The sequence below is a fragment of the Pipra filicauda genome, unplaced genomic scaffold (genome assembly GCF_003945595.2).
Source record: "Pipra filicauda isolate LSUMZ 115617 unplaced genomic scaffold, ASM394559v2 scaffold3_size10097308_pilon, whole genome shotgun sequence".
Taxonomy (NCBI): Eukaryota; Metazoa; Chordata; class Aves; order Passeriformes; family Pipridae; genus Pipra; species Pipra filicauda.
Genome location: NW_024104532.1, coordinates 8562101 through 8584428, shown reverse-complemented (window position 1 = coordinate 8584428; position 22328 = coordinate 8562101). Strand labels below are relative to the sequence as shown.

At 40.7% G+C, this 22328-nt stretch overlaps 1 protein-coding gene across 2 annotated transcripts in view; it reads left to right on the top strand.

The window, feature by feature from the left end:
- SLIT3 (slit guidance ligand 3) overlaps positions 1 to 22328 on the top strand; it is a 479094-nt gene that overhangs the window by 254352 nt on the left and 202414 nt on the right. For both annotated transcript variants that reach the window (XM_027722165.2, XM_027722164.2), the window contains one exon: positions 11543 to 11614. In XM_027722165.2, coding sequence (XP_027577966.2) covers positions 11543 to 11614 — 72 coding nt within the window. The remainder of the gene's footprint in view (positions 1 to 11542; positions 11615 to 22328) is intronic.

Sequence of the window (22328 nt, the reverse complement as noted above, 5' to 3'; positions counted from 1 at the left end):
TTCTTGTTGATGTCAGATGTAAGGTGCACAAATTATTCAATAATACCAACCATATTTCTAATAGTAAGCCATCTTCTACCTATATCTATATTTTTGTTTTTAAATTGGGCGTGCAGTTATTTCATGATGCTGTTTTTACTGGGTTTTAATGGAATAATTCTTTCCCACTTCTGTTCGTTACAAGTCCTGCATTTATAGATAAGTACAGACTTCTAAGTTGCTCAAGTCTCCTGCAAGATGGAATAAATCCCTTTGGAGGTGACCTATCGTCCTGTTTTTGCAATGTCTATTGTCTTGGAGATTATGGTTGGCTCTTGGTACTTGGATTTCTGAACTGTGAAGCTTCAGATCCAGAGTCAAGTTATTCCTTGTCCAACAGTTAATGTCTCCAAGTGATTAGTGATCCAGAGGGAAAGCTGAAAAACAGGCTTCTCCACCTGTTAGCCTGATTTTCAGTTGTCCCCAAGAATTAAGGTTTTGTGAGGATATCAGATATCAGTAGGGTTCTGATGATGTTTTTACTTTCAGGCACTGCAGGTCAATAAAACACTAGTGCTGTTATATGTGTTTTACCTATATCTTTATAAATGTGCTTTGTGACAATAGCAACATCATCAGTAACTATTGCAGTGAGTGGTGTTCAGCACTTTTGGTATAAACTCTCTCTCTTCTGTGTTTAGATTGGTATTTACATGTCCCAAGGCCAGAGAAGCATATTTTAAATTGGAAACTATGTAGGTTAGTGGAACTGGAAGGGACACATTCAGTTCCTCATGACACTGCTGACAGCTGAGCATCTGTGGGGTGGAGGAATAAACATATTAAAGGTTGAGGGACTCAAATGCAACAGCCATCACATAAATGGCAAAAATAGATGGATGCCATTTGCTTTTACGAATTAAAAAAATAGACCTATGCTTTCATGTAGGTGGTAAGAAACTCCCTGGTGAATATGCACAAGAGTTGTGACATATGCTCCATGTCCTGTTCTTGAAGGATATGTGGTAGTGCCACATTGATTTGGTGAAACATTGTTCAGAAAGTTGAAGATCTGCTAACAAAAACTGAACGTAGCGATCCAAACATATTGGGTGCTTATGGTTCATATGGGCGTTCAAGTGGGAACATTTGTTCCCAAATGCTTGTAAACATAAATCTGCAGGATGGATTTGCTGTCCTTACCCTGGGTGACAAACGTTTCACAGATGACGTGAGTTTGGCTGGCTGGAAAACACTAAAGCAAAATGGCTTTTTTTTTTTTGTCAGCTGCAATCCAGTTTGCTGTTAATTCCATAGCAAAGTATTTAAAAATGGATGCAATTACGAGGTGCCCAGAGAACTAAGAACATTATTTTTAGTTCCCATTTAATCTATCAGGTAGTTGATTTATTTCTGGGTTTTCTTCTGATTGACTTTTCTTAAAGGTTCTTTTCTTTTTCTGTCTAGAAACTAGTTATTCTTTCCAAACCCTTCTTGTTCTGGTTGGTTCTTAAGTGCTTTGGGCTTTCATTTGTTATGTGCAGGTGTTTCATTGACAGCACAGGTGAGTTTTGGAAGTGTTCTAGACCTGGTGTAGATTTGGGAAGTAACTACCTAAGTTAAATATATAAGCACAGTAAGTGCCCACAGAAGTGCAAAGTAGTATTTTTATGAACTTAGTACAAATATAAATAACTACATGAAGTGCACAACAAGAACTCACCCTTTCAGTGAGGTTTTTGTAGCAGAAGCGGATAAGGCAGAAATCCAAAGCACACATTATGTTAACTTATTTGTTTGAAATCATGTAGGAGAACAAACAAATTTGTGGCAGTGAGGTATAGAGTCAGACTGTAAGAAGTAATTCCAGTGGGACTTTGGATGGGGAATTTGAATTCATTGCCTTGAGCAGTGAGAATGAAGTTTGATGTAAATGCCTTAAAAGCTCAGAAGGTTCAGGCTGAATTCGAATGTCTCTCTCCCACCCTTAGCACCGACTCATCTAAACTCACCCATATGATTCTCTAGGATTGATTACCAAAGTCAGCCACACATCTGGCTTGCAAAATGAGATGTGATGCTAAGAAATGACAGATAGAAAGACTTAAAATCAGAGGGCCAGGGCACTGCATGTGCGTTGCAGCAACGACTGGAAAACAAATTTCAAATGTTTCAAGTATCTGTTGCCAGCCTTGTTTTCTATCAGTAAGAGGGAAACAGCACAAGAGTGTGGTTATATGATGTTATATGTGGCTATATGATGTTATATGTGGCTATATGATGTTATATGTGGCTATATGATGTTATATGTGGCTATATGATGTTATATGTGGCTATATGATGTTATATGTGGCTATATGATGTTATATGTGGCTATATGATGTATTTGAGTCTGCTGCTCTTTCTCAGCTGGCCTGAGAAATCATGTACCTGCAAAGCATCCAAACAGGATGAGGAGTCAGAATTTGGAGCTGCATGTTGTTTAGGAGCATTTGTATGTTAAAAACAAAACCTCTGATAATACTCAGACAGGTCCCCAATTAATGACACAAAGCTATAACTAAGCCAAATGACTCCTTGTCTTAAAGTAATTAAACCACTATATTTTTTTTATTATTATTTTTCAGTGGCCAATTTTACAGCAGAAACCACTAGAACGAGATAAATTCCATGTCTCAAAAGCGAGCTGCTGTTGCCTGATCAGTATTGGAGAAAAGGGGGAAAACAAACAAAAAAACCTGGAAGCACAGCTCTTACACCCCTCACCTTTAATCATCTGGAGTGGCACTTGCTCTCCTAAAATCAGAGCCCACAGCTGTGTTAAAGATGGAATGGCCTGCTTTGAAACCCCTTAGAAAAACTTCTGAACTTCTTAACATGTGTTAAGCATGATCAGTACTGGAAACCCCTACCAGAGTTACCTAAAACTAATGCAGCATCTTGAAATATGTAGTGTTCATTAACTATGCTCTGGTGGCTGTGGGATATAGTTGTTATTTTAGCATCTCTTAAATGTTGAGGAGCTGAATAGAACCCTACTAAAAAAAAAAATAAAATCCCTAAAATGGGGCACTGAGATATTCAGAAGTGTACTTCCTTCTCTAGCTTTAACTGCTCATTTTTTATTTTTTTTAAACAATCTGATAAACCAGGATCCAGTTGAAAATTTATTGGTGTGTTATACTAAGAAACTACCATTTATAAGTGCAAGCTTATATTCATCCACAAAATTTTAATATTAATTCCATAGTTAACAAAAAAAAGTCGCCAAAATACAAAAACCTACTGGTTCGCCCAAATTTACCAGCCATGCAGCAAGGCTCTCACTCTGCCGTGACTTTACTCACAGCATTTGCTGGTTTGGTATTACTTCCTCCTAATTTGTCTCTTAAGGGCTAGAAAATACATATCTCAAGTCACTGTATGACTGTGGGTGATAGAATTAATCTAATGTACTATGGGATTTCAGAGGGGACAGATGTCTGGAGATCAAATGTCCAGATTTCTTTTTGCCCTGTCATCTCCCTTAACCGTGTAAAACAGGCATTGCTGGAGTCCAGGTTCTGGCACGTTCCCCTTCCCTGCCAGGGGTTCCCTTCATTCTCCACCACAGTCTCTGCTCCTCAGGTCATTCTCAGGTTTGCTCATCAAGTCGAAGCCCCTCAAAAGCAGGAGAGCCGTAATTTTCCTCTAAAACCTGATTTTTTAAAAATTATTAACAATAAGAATGTGTAAACAGTAAACCACCAAAGTTAATACACCTTTTGCTAAGCGACACTGTTAAATAACCAACCTGGGGGCTCCTGGTGAGCTCTGCACAGCCCTGGGCAGAGCTGGGCACAGGGGCATTCCCAGGGAAGCCCTGCAGTGGTGTCCTCAGAGCAGCAGGAATGTCATCCATGTGCAGAACATCTCCTCTCCTGTGCTGTGTGCAGAACCAGAAGGGCACTAACCCTGCCTTGCATCGCTCCAGTTTCTTGCACCCCTGTGAGCCCATCTTAGAAATACTGGTAGCTCCAAACAAACCATGTCTGTCTCTGACAACTGGCAGCTGATAGACTTTTTAACAGGAAGGGATGAAGCATTCTGTGCCTTCCCTTTTTTAGGTTTTGGTTGTGTAATGAATTTGTTACGGCAGGGACCATACGCACGGAATCGTTTTCAAGAAGAAAACCCAAATCCCGGTTGATGCCCCCGCATTGATCAGCTGGAACAGCTCGCCTGTGGGGGCTTATTTGTTTTGCCTTCAAGAATGAGCATGGCTTATGTGCTGTTAGTTCCACATAAGTGATGCCATGATGGTCCTTGAGCCTGTGTAAACACTGGCCGTGCTCACAGAGCACGTGTAGTCTCGTGCTGTGGGCAGTGGGGTGAGGTTCTCTGGTGTCCTCAAGGCACAGCAGCCTGGGCCCTGTGGATTCACTGTGCCTGTGTCTGCCTTCCCCTCCCTGGAGAGGAGGAAGGAGCTCGAGGTTTGATAGAAACAACAGCCACAAATGTATAAACAGAGGTCAGGCATCACTGCAGGTCAGGGGTGGGAGGTACCACTTCCTTAGGGATCCCATTCCACCTGGGACGGGTGGCTGTAACCACCTGCACCTTCTCCACCCCTCTTTGTACATTAAAAACTTCTACTAGATGTAGATTAAATATCTGATTTTTTTCTATATAAGTGCCTTGGTTTCACATCCAGTTTCCTACTAACATCCCAAATGATATGAATCCCTATTAATATTCCTAGTCTGATTCCCTGTTATGATTTCCTATTAATAAGGTAACTTGATTAGTAACATTTTGGAGGTAGAACTTTTCTTTACATTTGGTATTTGATACTTGTGAACTGAAAATAACAATAAGTAAGAATTTAAGGAAGTGCAAACCTTCTAAAAGTGTAAAAACCACCACAGTAAATAACTTTGGTATTCTCAAACACCCATTTTATCTTCCTCATTTCTTCCCCTTTTCCCCTTTGGGGCTATGGCAGAGGAGAACAACAGATGGTTATCAGTCAAGAGTAACTAAGGAAACCACAAAACCTGCCCCAATTGCTATGGAGACAGCCATTTCTGTGCTTGGTATGCACTATTTGTTACATCAGCAACCAGAGAGAGTTAAAAAAAGAAAAAAAAATTCTTCTAAAGCACCTGATGTTGAAAGGAAATCTTGGGTTTATGTGTATTTGTCCTTGTGGGAAGTGGCAGGAGTAGTCTCCATGTTCATTTGCCACTCAGGTTTTGCTTTAAGCTGATCTGATGGCTCGTTTTTGACGGCAGCATTTTGATTTGTGAGCTTATGTAATACAAATACTCAGAGTAAATATTTAATACTTTTGAATAGTCTGCAGAATAATTATTTATAAGCAACTCTTCCCCTTCAAGTCAGATGTCCCTCCCTCTTTGAATTTAACAACCTGGCAGCAGAGGTCGGGTGTGAAAACTGAAGAATGTGACTGTGCCCAGTTATTTCAGACAGATGAGCTGTTTCTGCACAAAAGCTTCAACCATGGCTTTTGGCAAAACCCACATCTTTGGGAAACAAAATAAAAGGAATTTTGGAACACATGTAAAAATCTCAGAGGGGGAGATTGCAGCTTGATCACAGCAGCTGTATCATTTTTTTTTAAATTTTCTAATATAAGCAAGCTCTTATAGAACAGTTTTAATGAAGCATCAGTAAAGAGTAAAAATTAAATGTGAAAAAATGCCTTAAAAGCCACTTTGAAAGAACTTCATATTATTTTAGTGTAATTGAATTTAATACTACTTAAAAGAACCATCTTTTCCCATTTATTGGGGCTTCCTTATCAATTAATTTGAGGATAAGGACTTTAGATTGGTATGAGGGAAATTTTACACAGATGCGTTGGTGTCACTATCCTTTGAGATTTTAATATTCCTAAAGTTATGTTAAGACATTAAATGTTATAGAGTGTATCTAATTCTTACAGGTTATTAAAGAGCTTAAGTATGATAGTGTAAACTTTACAGGAAAGGGATGGCAGAGACCCAGCAGTCTGTATTAGAAATGAAATGGAAAAGGTTTGGGAAAAATATTGTCCAAGCAGAGGTTATTTTGGAGATCTAATTAACAAAATTAATTCTTTTTCTAACAATGATTCTGTAATAAGTTACAGTGAATTTGCCTTCCTGTGAAATGGCTGTTGACAATTCCTTTACATACTTTGGAGATACAATACCTTTAATATGGATATTTCTGGTTAAAAATGTAAGTCTTTTATTAATGAGGTAATGGCTGTTGCCTGAATTCTAATCTACAACAGTAGATATCATCTATAACAGTAATTCTGTATCTGTAACTGCAGAACCTTCTTAAAGCTGTTAAACCACTGCTTTTTTATGCTAAACATGTGAAATGTGAGAAGCAAAGAAACCTGAACACTATTTATTATGTTACTTGTTAATGCAGGCTTTTATTTCAATATTTAACTAGATTTGGGGCAAAATATAGAAAGAGGTTATAGTAATTTAACTACTGTCACAGTATAATTAAACAACAGATTAGCACTTGAGCTCTGTAGTGGCCTTGATAGTGTTTCAAAATAGAAAAAAAAAAATCCCTCACTGAATAAAGTACAAAACACTGCTTATATAGTTCATTATTGTGAAATGTTGATGCTTGAAGGGCCTGTTCTTCATGAATGTGAGTGTGGCTAATTGGAGAAAAAATACTGAAAGCTCTAATATAGGCACAGGTTAGTTGGTGTACTGTGAGGAAACCTTGCTACTAATATAAATGTAGGGTTTTAAACACTAACTGATTTTTAATGTTAATAAAAGATGAGATTATTTCAGTTTTGGAAAATTTCACCCTGCATGACTTGAATTCTTTAATATTTTAGAATAGTTTTATGTTTTAAAAAAAATCTTAAAGCTAGTAACATGATAACAATTATACCAGCTTTGTTGCTGGGGATTCTTGTCTCTCAAATGCATTTGAAAATTAAATATTCCTTATTGTTGTGAGCAAAACCTTCAGGACTCAGTATTTAAAGGATTATTTCAAATGGCAAAAGAATATCAACATTGTAAAACCCTATTCCTTATGAATATTATTGTAAATGTAACTCTTGTGTTGGGTGGATAATGCACAAGTCTGGATGGATAAGCTGGAGTTATACTCTGTCAGGGAAATGTTTTAGACATTTAAAGTGGTGTCTTGGCCAAGCCATAGGCTCTCCCATGGCATAAATCCATTAGGACACATTCCTCTTTTCTTAGAAAGGTGATTTGTATCCAAGTTGTTTTGGTTTTTGAAAGAAACCTCAGTTTTAAGTTCGACAGTGATCAATCAGTTGCATAAAATTTAGTCACGTAGTTCTCCTGCTTTTTAGTAAAAACTGATTGTAGGTATTGAGCCCTGCTTAGAGGCAGATCATAATATGTGTGGCTTTATGTATTACAGCTCTACCCTGTGAAAGATGCTTTTTCCTCTGAATGGTTTCATAAATTCTTGCATCGTTTATAAGCATTTGTCTGTGTCACACTCCACCTAAATCCCATTTGCCCATTCAATACTTTCCTTGCTTGAGTGCTTTGCTCCCTTCTCTGAGGTCTTCTGGTATTGCTCTTTGTTATCTGTTCGCATTGTCTGCTTGCTAATTGCCTGTCATGGAGATTTGGGATCCCTGGAGCCTCTTAGGTGAGGTCAGGGATGATAATTCAATCACAGGGAGCTGCTGGGTTTCCCAGGCTGGGATCTCAGCTCACTGACATTGGAGCAAGGACCTGTTCTGGACACGTCACCAAGTCCAGTTCTTTGTGTGTGGTCCGTGAGAGATTTGGCATTTAACCCAAACACTTTCACCCAAATTAAAGTTAGTTATCCGTGTCACTTAGCAAAACTTGGAAGTTCAAAGCTTGGTGGTGTTTATTTGTTTATGCCTTCACTTGTATCTCCTATAATGTACCACTGCCTGGCTGTTTCACATAGCTCAGTGATTGTGGTTTCATTCATCCTTCAGCCTCTTTTAAATGCAGTGGCTCACTTTTTCAGTGTGAGAACACTGTTTTCTTCAGAGGCAGTTGAATCACTTAGTAGTATTAGATAAAATCTGAGCTTATGGCTCTATTCCTTCAAAAGGCAGTAAAGGCTTTATTCCTTCAAAAGGCAGGAGTAAATGGAGGTATGAAAAGTGATTTTGTCCATTTTAAAATTGCCTCAGATCTGAGTTTTTGTCGTCTGACCCTTAGTCACCAATACATTGCACCTCTGTGTACGTAACATCCTGTTTGTAATCTTCAGGAAAAGTTTTTCTAGTACAGCTATGAGTGCTGACAACTAGAGGTGGCATTTAAATCTCAATCAAGGCCTCTGCTGGCCAAGACCATTTTCTAAATTTCCCTGTAAGCCTGGAGCAGCTGACCTATGTCTCAGGGAGCTGCCTTGTGCTCTGTGTGTGTGAGTGCTCCGTTCAGAAGGCAGCGATGGAGAAATGGGGATGTTGTCACCTGTTCCTCAGGGAAGTGTCTGTGCCACCTGTTCTGAAATATTGGCTTTTTTTCCTTTTTTTTTTTTTTTTCTTAAGTCAAATTTTTACTTTCTCTGCATATGGTTAGTTTTATTCAGGTAAGATGTTCCTCTCAACAAATGTTAGGCGTGCCTGTTCTGCCCCTCGTACAGCCTACCCACACTGGGTATGTGATCTGGCTGCTGGCCCACATCACAGGGGCTTTATTTTGTCTTCATGGGTGTAAAAGTATGTGCTGAACACCTGTCTTTGCCTTTCTGTAAGACTTCACCTAAAGTCTTCCCAAATCTTTAAACTTAACACGTTGTCTTGGAAAGAAGAAAGTGTTTAGATGTTAAACTCTCAAATCTCTAGTCTCGACTGAACCACTCACCAGGGTGTTGTACAGATGCATGGAAATAGGATTTCCATCTTTACACATGGAGAAATAAATAGGGAGGTGGAGGGTCTTAAAACAAGCCATGACCTGATTTTTAGACAACTAACAGTTCTGTTCTTTTTGAGAAGAAATTGTCATGCTTTGCATTAAAGGCAGATGTGAAAGTGTTGGTGTGATAGATATCAGGAGACATGAGCTCTGGGACAGAGGAACACTAAATGTGTGCATCTCTCCCAGAGACTCTGCAGACTCAGTTCATGGGCCACAGAACCAGGGTGCCTCACTGATGAATATTTTCCCTATTTACTGACCATCCTGCTAAGTGTGTGCCTTCTGAGCATCTGGAGGTTTCCCTTGCTGTGTCCTGTGCATCGATCACACTGTCTAAACCTGGTTGTTAGCACCAGCATGACTGGACTTCTGGAAATATGATTAAGATGATCATTACGCTTCTTCAGCAAAAATCAATCTATGAGAGTAGTGTTTTTTTAGAAAAACCCAATACCCACATAGGAAGCCCTTTAATCAGAAGGCTTTGTGACTAGCACACTGGGTTTATTTGCTTATTTTAGTGTATTTGACAGAAAAATCAATATTATAACTCAAATAAAAATACACAGTATACAGTGCTTCCCGTAGGAGAGGGAGAGGTGATTCTCAAGTTGAGCTCTCTCCATCATGCTAGCATGTGCCAACTTAATGCTTAGTAAAGCTAAGTGTAAAATACTTAGTCAAATGGTTAAATATAAATATAAACATTAAATATAAATATAAGTCATTATATATAAATATAACAGTGATATATTGAACTCATTTGGAGTTTATTCCTCTTGAAAATGCGCCATCCTTTCTGTTTGAGCCACAAATTTTTGACAACCCACACAATTAAACAGGGATATCAGAAGAAGCCATTCAGCAGCTGAAGGCCCTCACGGCATTAAAAAAATATAGAGGTTTTAGCATCTTTCTTAGGTGGTCAGAGAAACAGAGAGAACATAAATATGTATGTATACCCATTTACTTACACATGCACATGTACTCTGCATGAACTCTTACAGAGAAATCCCTTTTGGATGATTGTTTGTCCCGCTGTCTGTCGGTATAGGAGACATTGCTGGAGTTTTGCCAAATTCACAAAGTTCTCCAAAGTTACAAGAGCTATGAGAAACCCTAGTTGGGCTTTATGCTCCCTAAGCTTTTTAGTAGACCTTAGAGTGTCTATGGGTTTTCCTGTGCTTTAAATCATAAAAAATAAGCTGTTCATTGACACCACACTACAGCACAAAGGGTGAGTTTCCCATAGGTGTCAAATATATACATACTCAAGATGTTCAGTGTTAGTAGATCAAACTCAGTCTTTAAAGGAATTCATAAAGATTGTATTTGCTCTGTGTTCTGTTGTATAGTAAGATGACAAATCTCTATGTAGACCAAAAATTAGATACAGCAAATAAATGGAAAGAAGTTGGTCAAACTATACAACTGTATTATACATGGGTGTAATATATTTGCTATATTTCCATATATATATATATTTAATAGAAATCAGGCACAGCAATGCAATCTTTGAATCTTTGTTCATAATATTTACATGCACAGTACAATAGATCTCTGCTTCACCAGATCTAAAGTTTATGCTGTGCAAAGGGCAATGTCGTATAAAGTCAGGAGCTTGCCTCTATTTTTTCATGAAGTGCAGATATTTTACTTAGACGTGGCTGGATATGTAATTTTATTTCTTTAAGTGTAAAATTTAAGGGATCGGATGTCAGAAAATGTAATCACTGAATTTTAAATTCCAACTGTAATTTTTTTAAGGGAAAGAGACAGATGTAGCTGCACTGCTGCGTCCACATGTATTGCAAAATACATTTAAATCATGCGCATACAGGGAGACAAATGAGAGAACTCTGCCATCCAAATATTAAATTACACATTTTGAAGCAAAATAGTGGTTTAAGTGTACATGTGTATAATGCTTTTTGTCACTGGGTTGCTCTCCCTGATGCAGTTAGACAGGATCTGTATTTAGTCAGAAATCTTTCAATAGAATGGGCTACCAGATGGGACCAGTAACAATGCAGAGAGGCATCGAACCACCACAGACATTTGGTGCTTAGAATAATAAAAAGACTATAAAATTAGATTAGTTGAGTCTAATTTGGAATTGGTATATTCCCTATGCACTCTCACAGCTCTTGGGTAGATAAAGCCTGGAGATTTAGTACTGTCAGGACAGAGGACTCCAACTTCCAGTAAAAGAAAAAACGGCATTCTGGGAGGTCACAGGGGGCAGCACAGTGACCTCCAATGATTTACAGGCCTTTAGCTTAATGAAATTGTTTCAGTGACATGACGGTAAAAGCTCATAATGGATTGGATGCCCTAATGTAATGAAATTACTCCCTTCTGCCTTAAAAAAAAAAAAAAAAAAAAAAAAAAAAAAAAAAAAGAAGAGAGAAAAAAAAAAAAAAAAGGCGCAATTAATATTTACTGAGACCTGCCAGGCTTCAGTGTGCGGCATCGTGCAGCGCTGTCAGACAGCCGCGAGCAGAGCCCCAGCAGCAGCGTGGCAGCTGAGCAGGCGCTGCGAGGGGGTGGAGGGACACCTCGGTGACGGGGAAGCCCCAACCTGGCGCTCTGAAACAGCTCTGCCCGTTCCCAGCCTTCATCCTCCTCTCCCTTCCTTCCTGCAGGCAACTGGACAACAACCAGATCAGCTGCATCGAAGATGGAGCCTTCCGAGCCCTGCGCGACCTGGAGATCCTGTGAGTTGACTTGGTGCGCGGTGCCGGGGCGCTGGGGGGGTTGGCTCTCCCCGTGCTGCAGTGCTGGGTGAGTCTGGGGGCTCCCACCTCGGCCCCCTGGTGCAGGTGGCAAAGCCAAACCTCACACTTCCCCTCCGGGCTGGGGTTATTGCTAATTAAAGCACAATAGACGAGTTCTCCGCTGCCGCTCCTGAGGAGCAGAGATATTGCCGTGCTCGCTGCTGCGTGGAACAGATGGGCTTCAGCAGCATTCCAAGTGCGTCCGATGTGTGCTCTGCAGCCACTGACCTGCCCGGGGCTGCCTGGTGCCGAGCAGCGGATGGGTAACAGGTTCATGAGGAACAATATTATGAGATATCTGACCACTGCCCTAGACAAAAAGCTGTTTGAAAGGTGTTCTGTATGTAAGAGGGAGGAGAGACGGGCGTTTGGCAGGCTTGTTCAGTGCAGTCATTGGCTTTTGGGGAGGATCCTTCTCTGAGGGCTGAAATAACACCACGTTGTGCTCTCCATGTACCACAAACTTTACACGTCGGCTGTTAAAGCTGCAGCACATACCACGGAAAGAGGAGCAAAGGCTTTGACAGTGCAAGCTGACTCTAAGAGAGAAGCAGCATATTAGATTTAGATTACAGTCGTTGTAATGTAAATCCAGTATTAGCCAGAACTCTGTATCTGTGCAGATAATTTGCTTATTACTGATAGTTACTCGTTCACTTAAAGACCTTTTCTGGAATGGGTTTTCACTGTGTGAACTGATATAAAGCTTCTCCTGTCACCTCAGAGTTAATCCTGCGAAGCTGAGTGTTAATACTTGTGAAAGCACATAGTTCTAAGCTGAAATGGAAGGGGCTGGGGATAACACACGACCCCTCCAAAATTGAAACCTGGAGTTGGTGCTGGACCAGCAGTGACACTTAAGTACAGCAGGGAAGGCCTGCCCAGACTGCTGCAGAGCTTGCCCTTAAATTACATGGGATGAAACAGCAAATGGTAGGTGGTTAAAATAAGCACCTGCCTCACACGCTCCTGGCACCTGGAGGCTCAGCAGAGTCACGACATTGCCTTTGGCTCCTGAGAGCAGGCAGGGCAGTGGGCTGTATGGGATGGGCAGTGGGCTGTATGGAATGGGCAGTGGGCTGTATGGGATGGGCAGTGGGCTGTACAGGCAGAGCAGTGGGCTGTACGGGATGGGCAGTGGGCTGTACGGGATGGGCAGTGGGCTGTACGGGATGGGCAGTGGGCTGTACGGGATGGGCAGTGGGCTGTACGGGATGGGCAGTGGGCTGTACAGGCAGGGCAGTGGGCTGTACGAGATGGGCAGTGGGCTGTACGGGATGGGCAGTAGGCTGTACGGGATGGGCAGTGGGCTGTACAGGCAGGGCAGTGGGCTGTATGGGATGGGCAGTGGGCTGTACGGGATGGGCACTGGGCTGTACGAGATGGACAGTGGGCTATATGAGATGGGCAGTGGGCTGTATGAGATGGACAGTGGGCTGTACGGGATGGGCAGTGGGCTGTACGGGATGGGCAGTGGGCTGTATGAGATGGGCAGTGGGCTGTATGAGATGGACAGTGGGCTATATGAGATGGGCAGTGGGCTGTATGAGATGGACAGTGGGCTGTACGGGATGGGCAGTGGGCTGTACGGGATGGGCAGTGGGCTGTACGGGCAGCCCTGTGCCACACACCACAGAGGGCTGAAAACACGTGTGACAACACAGGGAACTCTTGCCCAAGGGCTCTACACACCTTGTGCTGATGCTCAAGGAGTTCTGCCACCAGTGTCAGCACAGCTCAGCAGTCTGAGGGACCCGGGAGTGATGACTGTGTCTGTCAGGGCCAGCTGAGGTGCCTTTGAGCCCTCTGTCTCCCAGGCTGGGACACTGATGTTGGTCAGATACTATGTGTTACTCATATTGAGTTAGCAGTAGGTTTCTGACGACTTTCTTATGTGGGAACTTGTGCTTTCAAGAGTATTGTTCACATTCTATATTAATAGCACTTTTCAGGAAAAGTAATGCATTACCACTATGAAGTTTTACTCGTCTGTCAGATTGAAAAGTCTACTGTGTGGTGAAAGAAAGGAAGAAAAGAAAAAAAATTAACTCCTTTAAAAATTGGTGCTTTTTTTTCCCCCTTTTTTTTTTTTATGGACTGATTTTCCATATCTGCAGAGAGTGAATCAGTCCTCCCCTGACAGCAGACTGTGCTATAACTTTCACTGAAATAGGCTGGACAATAAATGGAGGCTTTTTCTGTAAAATCCTGAGTTCTGCAGGCTCTGCAGAAGTTGCTGGGAATGCATCCCTTCTTCCCAAGACGTAGGAAATTTTGAGTTAGTTTATTTACCTCTTCTGCTTTTAATTGGTTAATTCTGTGCCAGTTATTTTTGGGTGGGAGAAGAGGAGGATATATAAAATACATCATAATCAGTTCTTCAATGCATTTTTAATTTCAGCACAGACACACTGCTACAGGAAAAATCAATCTTAATTCTAAAAGATGAGAAAATAGATTGATAATATCTATTTCTAAACTTATTTTTCTTGCAGTCACAAAATGTGAGTTTTATGCTTCCAATGTAATACGATTTTTTTCCATGTTGTTCTTCAAAGTCTGAGCATTTGATCTCTCTATCAAAATAAATTTGCTAAATGCCCCAGAGAATATCATATCTTCAGTTATAAAATAGTCATAAGTGCTAAAATATAAAATGATCTGAACCATCAAAGAACCTTAACAAGTGAAACCGAATTTCATCATTTCAGATCCGCCGTGCGTTTTGCGCAGATATAGTTTAACCTATAATGCAATATGGAGAAAACATTTAATGATTCTGGCAAAAAAATTAATTATTTGTTTGAACAGTTCGCAAGGGTACCAAATAATGGATTTCCCCTTTATCTTATCAAAATCTTGTGATCTGATATTGAATATTTCCATTCCTGCATCTTTTCTCTGTGCGCGCCGCCCGTCTACCGAATTCTAAATTCTGTAGAGAACTCGGGGCAGAAACGGAAATGCTTTGGATTACTCAAAAAATAAAACTAAGAACGCTTTCTTTAGAAACACTTTGGTTTCTGGATCACACTTCTCACTCAGGTTGAGTTCCTCAAAAATCGTGAGTGCAAGGAGCTCTGTGGTTCAGTAGCCGTAGGAAGGGAAGGAAGTTGTGCAGTTATCCTTCAAAGTGAGGAGCCCGCCGTGGTCCGTGTTATTTCTGTTTATTCCCAGATTGTTTTCTCTTACTATTTTTATTTTCTTGTTTTTGTTTTATGAATGTGTTCCTGTACCAACAAATAGCACAGAGGTAGAGATGGAAATGGCACTGAAATTTGTGCCTAATTTCAGTAGCTGACGTGGTGCAGTGAGTTGTGGACGTCAGCTGCAGCTTGGATCAGACCAAGGCAATGCAGCTCCCAGTGCAAACACAGGCTTTTTGTCACTTCTGTGTTTATGAGCCTCCGTGTTTGGAATGCCATGAAAGGTGTCCCTGATCCTATGGTCTCACCTAATGCAGGTGCCAAGTGCTACTGCTGACTCTGAGTTTTGGGTTAAAAGATGCAAAAATGTTGAATATGGAGTGCTTTGGTGCCTTCTGTGGATTGTCTTTGCCCCTGCAGCAAGGTGAGAATGATGCCTGAGAAATGACATGGAGAACTGACACACTTACTTAAACATCCTTTCCTGGTAGTTCTACACTGGGACTGGTTTTGTTCATTTTTGTGTCAGATTTTATTCACATGAAGGTTTTGGTTTCTATTTGTTGATAAAATAGGGATTTTTCGTCTTGACATACTTCCTTTCCCCCTTTTTATTAGATGATAAAGCATATTTCAGTGGTTTTGGTCTTGCATTCCAAGACTTAGAAAGGTGTGTGCGACAACTAAAACAATAATAAAATGTAAAAGGTGCATATATTCATAAATGAATGGTAAAAGCTATTAACTATCTTATGACCTGTTGGAATAGAAATGTGCAGAAGAGTTGAAGAAAACTGGTGTGAAACCTTCACTAACTAAAGCTTTTTTTAGTAGGAGAAGGTTTTCTGCTCTGCTTAGTTTTTACTTATGTCCCATGGCAAATATCTGGCAATAAGAGTATTATTGAGAAATATGTATTAGTGTAACCGTAAGCATGATTAAAAGTTATTAAAAAAACTCCAAAAGGATTATTAAGAAAAAAAAAACAAATAAAAAAACAACAAAAAACCAAACCACCCCAAAGTAGTCTTCAAAATGAACTTGGCCAGTATTCCTTATGGTGTGTGACCATATCGTTCATATCATTGTAGATTAGAAATTAGTCCAAAGCTTTATTTCCAAATGTGCAATATTATAAAGGATAGGAGATAAAACTCTTTGAGAGCTCAGAATTTCACCTCCAGTCCCTTAGGATACATGAATAAAAGGAATTAATTTCAAGGTGGTTCAACAAGCTCAAACTGGATAAAGCAGTAATATTGAGTGACTGAACACGCTATTGTCATTAGACTGGAAGAGCTGAATAATTTTTCTCAGTAAGAAACAGAACTCAATTTAGCAAAAACCCCTTTAATTTATTTAGCATTGTTTTGTCTCTCTGGGGTAGCTTGAAAACTGTGTGGTGACATGGCAGTTATAGCATGTGGACAGCACAGAAAGAATTACGAGTCACTGTTGACAACTTAGGTGGAGTATTTTCTTTATGTTGTAAAAGCTGTTTTTGCTCCTGCTTTATAATGATAGCCAGAGGGACTGGAGGTTGAACACATTCTGTTTGTTGCACAAGATTTTATCCTACCAAGAGCTAATCCTGGGAGGTCTGCGGGTAGTATTCTATTAAAGATGGCAAATGAGTTCTTGCTGTACAGAGCTAGCACAGAATGATTTGGGGGGTTGTTTGTTGTTAGTCATGTTAATTGTAGGTCTTTCATGTAATAGCACTGTGTCTGAAAATCCTCCTTCCTGAGCTCACCTGCTTTTTGAAGTGAATGAGCATCGAGTCCATAGCAACAAACTACACACGCAGGGTTCCACCATTCCACTTCAGACACTTTAGAGTGAAAAATCGTGGCAATTCCTTCAGAAATAATACTGAAAAACTACAAGTAGAGACATCCAAATATTTGTAATTTCAATTCCAAATGAGCCCTAAATATTTTATCTTTAAAAAGAATTATTTTTTTTCTCTGATTGCAAAACATAATAAAGGAAAACACGCCACCCTTCCATCTGCGAAATCTTGAAACGAAAATGGTAGGAGTCTTAGAAATTAAAGTTGTTGTGTCAGTGTTTGTATGTAGAAGCTTATCTCTTCAGATATTTCTGCCTCGCTCCTGTTCCTGCTCCATGACAAACCCACAGAAGCCCGGAACTCCAAGGGCTGCGCTGGCGTTTCCGAGCTCTGCTCCAGCCCCGAGCCGTGTTCAGCGGGACACAGCACGATCTGTCAGACCAGTCTGGTCTGCAGCCCCCAGTTCTGTGCATTGTCTGACACATCCAGTCATTGCAAGCATCTTACCAGTGGAATACGGTTATTCCTGCTTTCCTCGTTTCGATCCAACGCGTTGCTGTTATAAAAGATTACATTTTATAAAAGATTTAGTCCATGCAATTTCTGATGGAGGTGTCATGGATGAAGTGTGCCTGTAATGCTCACTACCTTTTGTCATAGCAAACTTTTAAGAACTTTTTTAAACAGAAATTAATATTTTGTGCTACAGGCAGGATTTAATTGTTCCTAGGGTTGCCTCTGTATGCTGAACACTCAGTTATGTAGTCAGTTTTACTTATTTGCAAACTGCTATTCTGGGCATGTCTTAACTAGATAGAAGATTTTTATTTGCTTTCCCAACCTGGAGAGACAGGGAATGAAAGTCATGACATAATTCTAAATATATGAGATGTCATTGCTTAATGAAAGCCTGAAAATGCCACACAAATGTGATTTCCTCCTCTATTTTGCTGGAAATTATGGTCGGTTGAGGCAATCAGGATCAAATTTGAACTCTGTAAATTGTGTTCCTATAACTGATACCAAAATGGCTAAATACAATAATGAAAATGAGAATTCTATCTAAAATGATGTGCATAGCTGGTGTACTTATTCATACAGTGAAATTAAAGTGATGAGGGTTTTGGTTCAGTTTTCTTGTGGGTTTGGTTTTTTGGTTTTGGTTTTTTGTTTGTTGGGGTTTTTTTCTCTTACCCAAGGTTGTGTGTTAGCTCAAATTTATGTAAATTAATAAAGTAATTTAAAATCTTTATTTGACTTCATCAGTCAACATGTAAATAATATGTGTAGTAAAAAGAAAACTGAAGGGAGTAACCGCTGGCAGTGTATGAGTAATTGGAGTATCTATCTGGCAGGTAAAATTAGTTGATAACCAAGGAATTTGGCATCTAAGAGTATCCTCAGCTTTCTGGGTTGAGCTTGTCTCACAGACAGATTATGCCAGAGGAAGAACAGCAGTTGGTTTGGCAACTGAGAAATGGTGCACTCAGAATACAGAGGTGACAGTGGGCAAATGGAAATTTTGACTTTTCCGTACTCCGTTATTTATTAGACTGTCCTGGAGTTTATACCTTTCCTGTTCTTCCTGTGTCGCTGTAGGTCTATAAGGGACGGAGAAATGCTCCTGAAGAACCTGGCTGCTGTTATTACAATTTCAGTTATATAAATCAGAGATAAGATGAACTGCAGAAATGCCTTTTTCTGGTGAACTTTTAGAAGGGTACTGCCCCCCCACTGGACCCTAGGGAAATGAGATGCATAATCAGCGTAAAGAATTGATGGAGGGGAGATGGGTTGCTTACAGGGTTGCTTGATAAGAAATGTTTTTATTTGCTGATGCATGTCCGTGGGAGATGTGGTGTGGCTGCTCGAGATGTGGAAATGAAGTCTGAGATAACCTCTGTTTGCAGCAGATTACAAATGGGAGGTTGGAAGTACAGCATGGTGAAGGGAACACTGTCCAGATGGCACCGTGGTGACAGGCTTTCTATCAAAGACCAGCCGAGATAAAATAAGAGTGGGTAAAAGAGGGTCTCCGAAAATCACTGGTGCCTGTTAGAGATGTAATGTAGCTCTCTCTTTTATGGGGAGAATATATTTGCATAAATTCATTGATCAATGGTTTCGCTAATCCTGCCGCATTCCGGGCATGTCCTCGCAAATTGATGAACATTCCTCTCGATCCTCGGTGTGGGTCCCTAATTGTGTTACATATTTAGAAAAGATGGATTTTTCCCTTCCTGGAGCATATGTAGTAGTTGAATGCTGTGCTCATTCTCCTTCCCTGCCCCATTAGGTTGGAGGGTTTTTTTCCCTTTAAGAATAGCCTGGAGCTGTACCGGCTGCAGAACTTATCAAGATAAGAGCAGTGCCAGGTTAGAATTATTAGTTTCATGAATCACTGACCAATATGCTTTTTGAAGAAGCCCAGCCTTTATGGGTTGTGTGGTTTAAGCCCTTCATTGGTGCTGCAGTCACTGCTCGGAGAGATTCCAAAGTCAAAACTCCAGGAGACACAGAGATTTCTGGCAAACCTTCTCTTCCATGATATTAATTTTTTCATTTGCATGCTCTGCTCATCTTGTGACCTGCCCTCCCTCCCCTTTGACTAATATAGTTTCTTCATCAGTAATATAAAAGATGTAGAACAAGCATTTTGACTGTTGAAAGTCGAATGAATGTGAACGACTTAATCCAGAGGACACTCAACTGTGTATTTAATGCAGATGTGGCTCAACACCTTAACCAAGAGCTAAGCTGAAGACTAGGATGGCAATAAAACTCCTTACTGGTAAAGTTGAGGTGATGACACAGTTCTGAGGGAACTTAACGAGTTCAAGGCAGATGAATAGTCATTTTATGCCGTTCCTTGCAGTTTGTCGTTTATATGACTCCCCAAAGCAGCAGGATGACGAGACTACGGTAGCTGGATGTAATTCTGTCAGCATCAACAGCCTCTTTGGCTGGGGGAGGAGGCTACATGTCTCTGTAGCACATGATATCAATGTCAGATATCCCAGGATGTCCTCAGCCCTTCTGTGACACTGTTCGGGGTCCAGAACCGCTGGTGTGCGCGGGAATCCCCTCTTGCTCTGGGGTCAGTCACCACAACGGGAAAAAATGAAGATTTCAAAAAATATTTCAAATCACTTAACGGTTCCCTTCTTTTTTTCTGTGTGCAATTAAAGGCACTGTTTATGACCTAAACATTTTTGTCTTTCTCAGAGGTTGCTTTTGTCCCTCTGCTGTGCTAAGTGCAACAACATGGACAAAGGCTCTGAGCCACAGCCAGTCTTTATACAAGGGAGGACTCAGAAGTCTGTTTTTCTGGAAAGAGAGAGTAAGATTACGATGGGAGCTCCGTATACCAGCATTGCTGAGCTCCCAATTCAAGCAAGGTGTCAAATATTTAAACTGTACCTGCAGAGATCAGGGTACTATGCATTACTTATTACTGGCATAATCCAATATTTTAGGCTGGGACAATAATATTGTGCTTATAGTAAATTAGAAATCAAATCAGTAATGTGTAGATAGTTAGCTTGGAAGTGAGGTAGATAACTACAGCTGCACCTGAAAAACAAAGCATTGGTGGAAACTTCTCATCTAAAGATCAGAATGTGTCTGGTTTTCCTGCTGTTCACAGGGTTATGCATATAATGTAAGTATATATGTGTGCAAGTATATGCGATGACAAAAGCACGCGTGTTGTGGTTAAATCAGGAAAAATAATTTGTAAAACTTGAAAAAGAAAGGCATATGAATAGTATAAATTAGACTTTATTTATGTAACATACCCAGTTCTGGGTTTAAGAAAAAAAAAAATTAAGAGCTGCTTTAAGGGTGGAAGTATAAAACAATGTCAAAGTAATTTGAAGACAAATAATCACAATTTCTATGTTAATTAAGTTATCATAAATGAAACAGTTTCACATTAACTGGTTCGATATTTTTGAAGTGGAATGACATTCCTTACGTTTCTGTTTTGGGGTGAATAATCCGAATGCATTGTTTTTGACTGTATGAGTGATGGATGACCACGCTTGGGACATCTGCAGATCCTTAGAAACAAATTTTAAGGTGCTCTAAGGTCATCCAGAAACCTTTGCTGTGATGTACCATGTTACCCTTCAGTGTTTTAGAGGTATGAGAAAATAGCTCAATCAGTTGGAAAAGCATCAATGGCTACATAAAACCATTAAAGGAAACAAGGGACAGTCATGCCATTAATTCCTAAAAATTGCACACGTCCCCTTGTCTTCACAGTGCTGGGTGGGGTGAGACATCAGTGGTCTGCAAGTGCCAGACTGTTGCTCAGAGTGGGATTTCTTTGAGGGTAAAATAGAAGAGAAGCCGATGGCTGTGCTGAGGGGGTGTAGGAGCACATACCAGCAAGGCCTCTGTTCGCCATCAGAATCTTGGGTTGTGCCTGACACCACAGGGGCTTTGTTGGAAGAAGGGAGTGTGGCAGAGCGGATCTTGCTCGTGGCTCTCAGCCTCGGACTTGGCTCCCGCGGTCGATAAATTGCCGCAATGCAGCATCTCTGCGGCGGCGCCCAAAGGCCGCCGAGGAGCCCCCGTTGGCGCAAGAGGCGGCCGCGGGCTGGGCGGGCTCTGGGGAGGGGGTAGCCCCCGCCGCAGGCACCCCCACGCTTCCTACTGGCTCCTTGGGCAATTTCAGCGGTGTCTTAAAAGGGTTGGGTCCATTCCATCTGCGAGACACCCCCGTCTGCCCGTCCATGGGTAGGGTGTTAAACCAGGTGAGGCGCTTCAGTCGCACTTAGGCTGAAACGGGTAGGACAGACCATCCACCATGGCAGGTATATTTTATTTTGTGTGCATGCAGATATTGCAGAGATACAGCCATGTATGGACAATGTCTTACTCCTTTTATTTAGCTAATGTAGAATGTTCCTGAACAGATGGTGAGCGCGTCGAATTTTTTTCTGTGTGTGTTTTATTTTGCGCTTTTTCGCTCTGTGGACTGAAGGCAAGTGAAACGCTGTGAGTATTTGCTATTCCAGTTGTTATGGGTTCTTAGCTGTATTGCATAGGCATGCATGAATATGAGCAGGTAGTGCTGCTTCTCATGGGCAAGTGGTGTTTGGGAGAAATGTAAAAATTGGAAAGATAGGCATTTTTAAACATGTTGACCTTTTTCTTGTGTGATGCACACAAGCGCTGTCTAATGTCTTATTAAAATAAAATCCTGATGGAAAGCAGATCCCTTTCCAGCTTCACCAAGAAACATGTAATTGCCCTTGTCTAAAAACTACGTGTAGTCTTTGTTCTTTCAAAGCATTTCTTTCCTCTGTAAATGTAACTTTTCCTTAACAACTGTTCGTACATGCAAGTCTAAATTCACGGGGTGTGTGTACATTCCCTATTTCATTCATATGGATTTAAATTAGCCTGTATATTAGCCTTACTTTCCAGCATGTGTGATTTGCAGGTAGAGGCATTACATACTATTAGAATATAAAATTATTCCACAAATATCTTCTGAGTGTCTTGCATTTTGGGGAGGCAATTTTGGCAGTCAAGGTGAAGTGTTCTCTCTTTGAAAGATTTGGTTCTTTTCCTTCCTCTACTGTCCAAAGCCAAGAATTGCCTTTGCAGTTCAGTGCCGCACCATGCCCGTTGTCCTCTTGCTGGAGCTATGGAAGATCTCTTCCTGCTGCTCTCTCCCAGTGGAAATGCCATGGCCTTGGGAGCT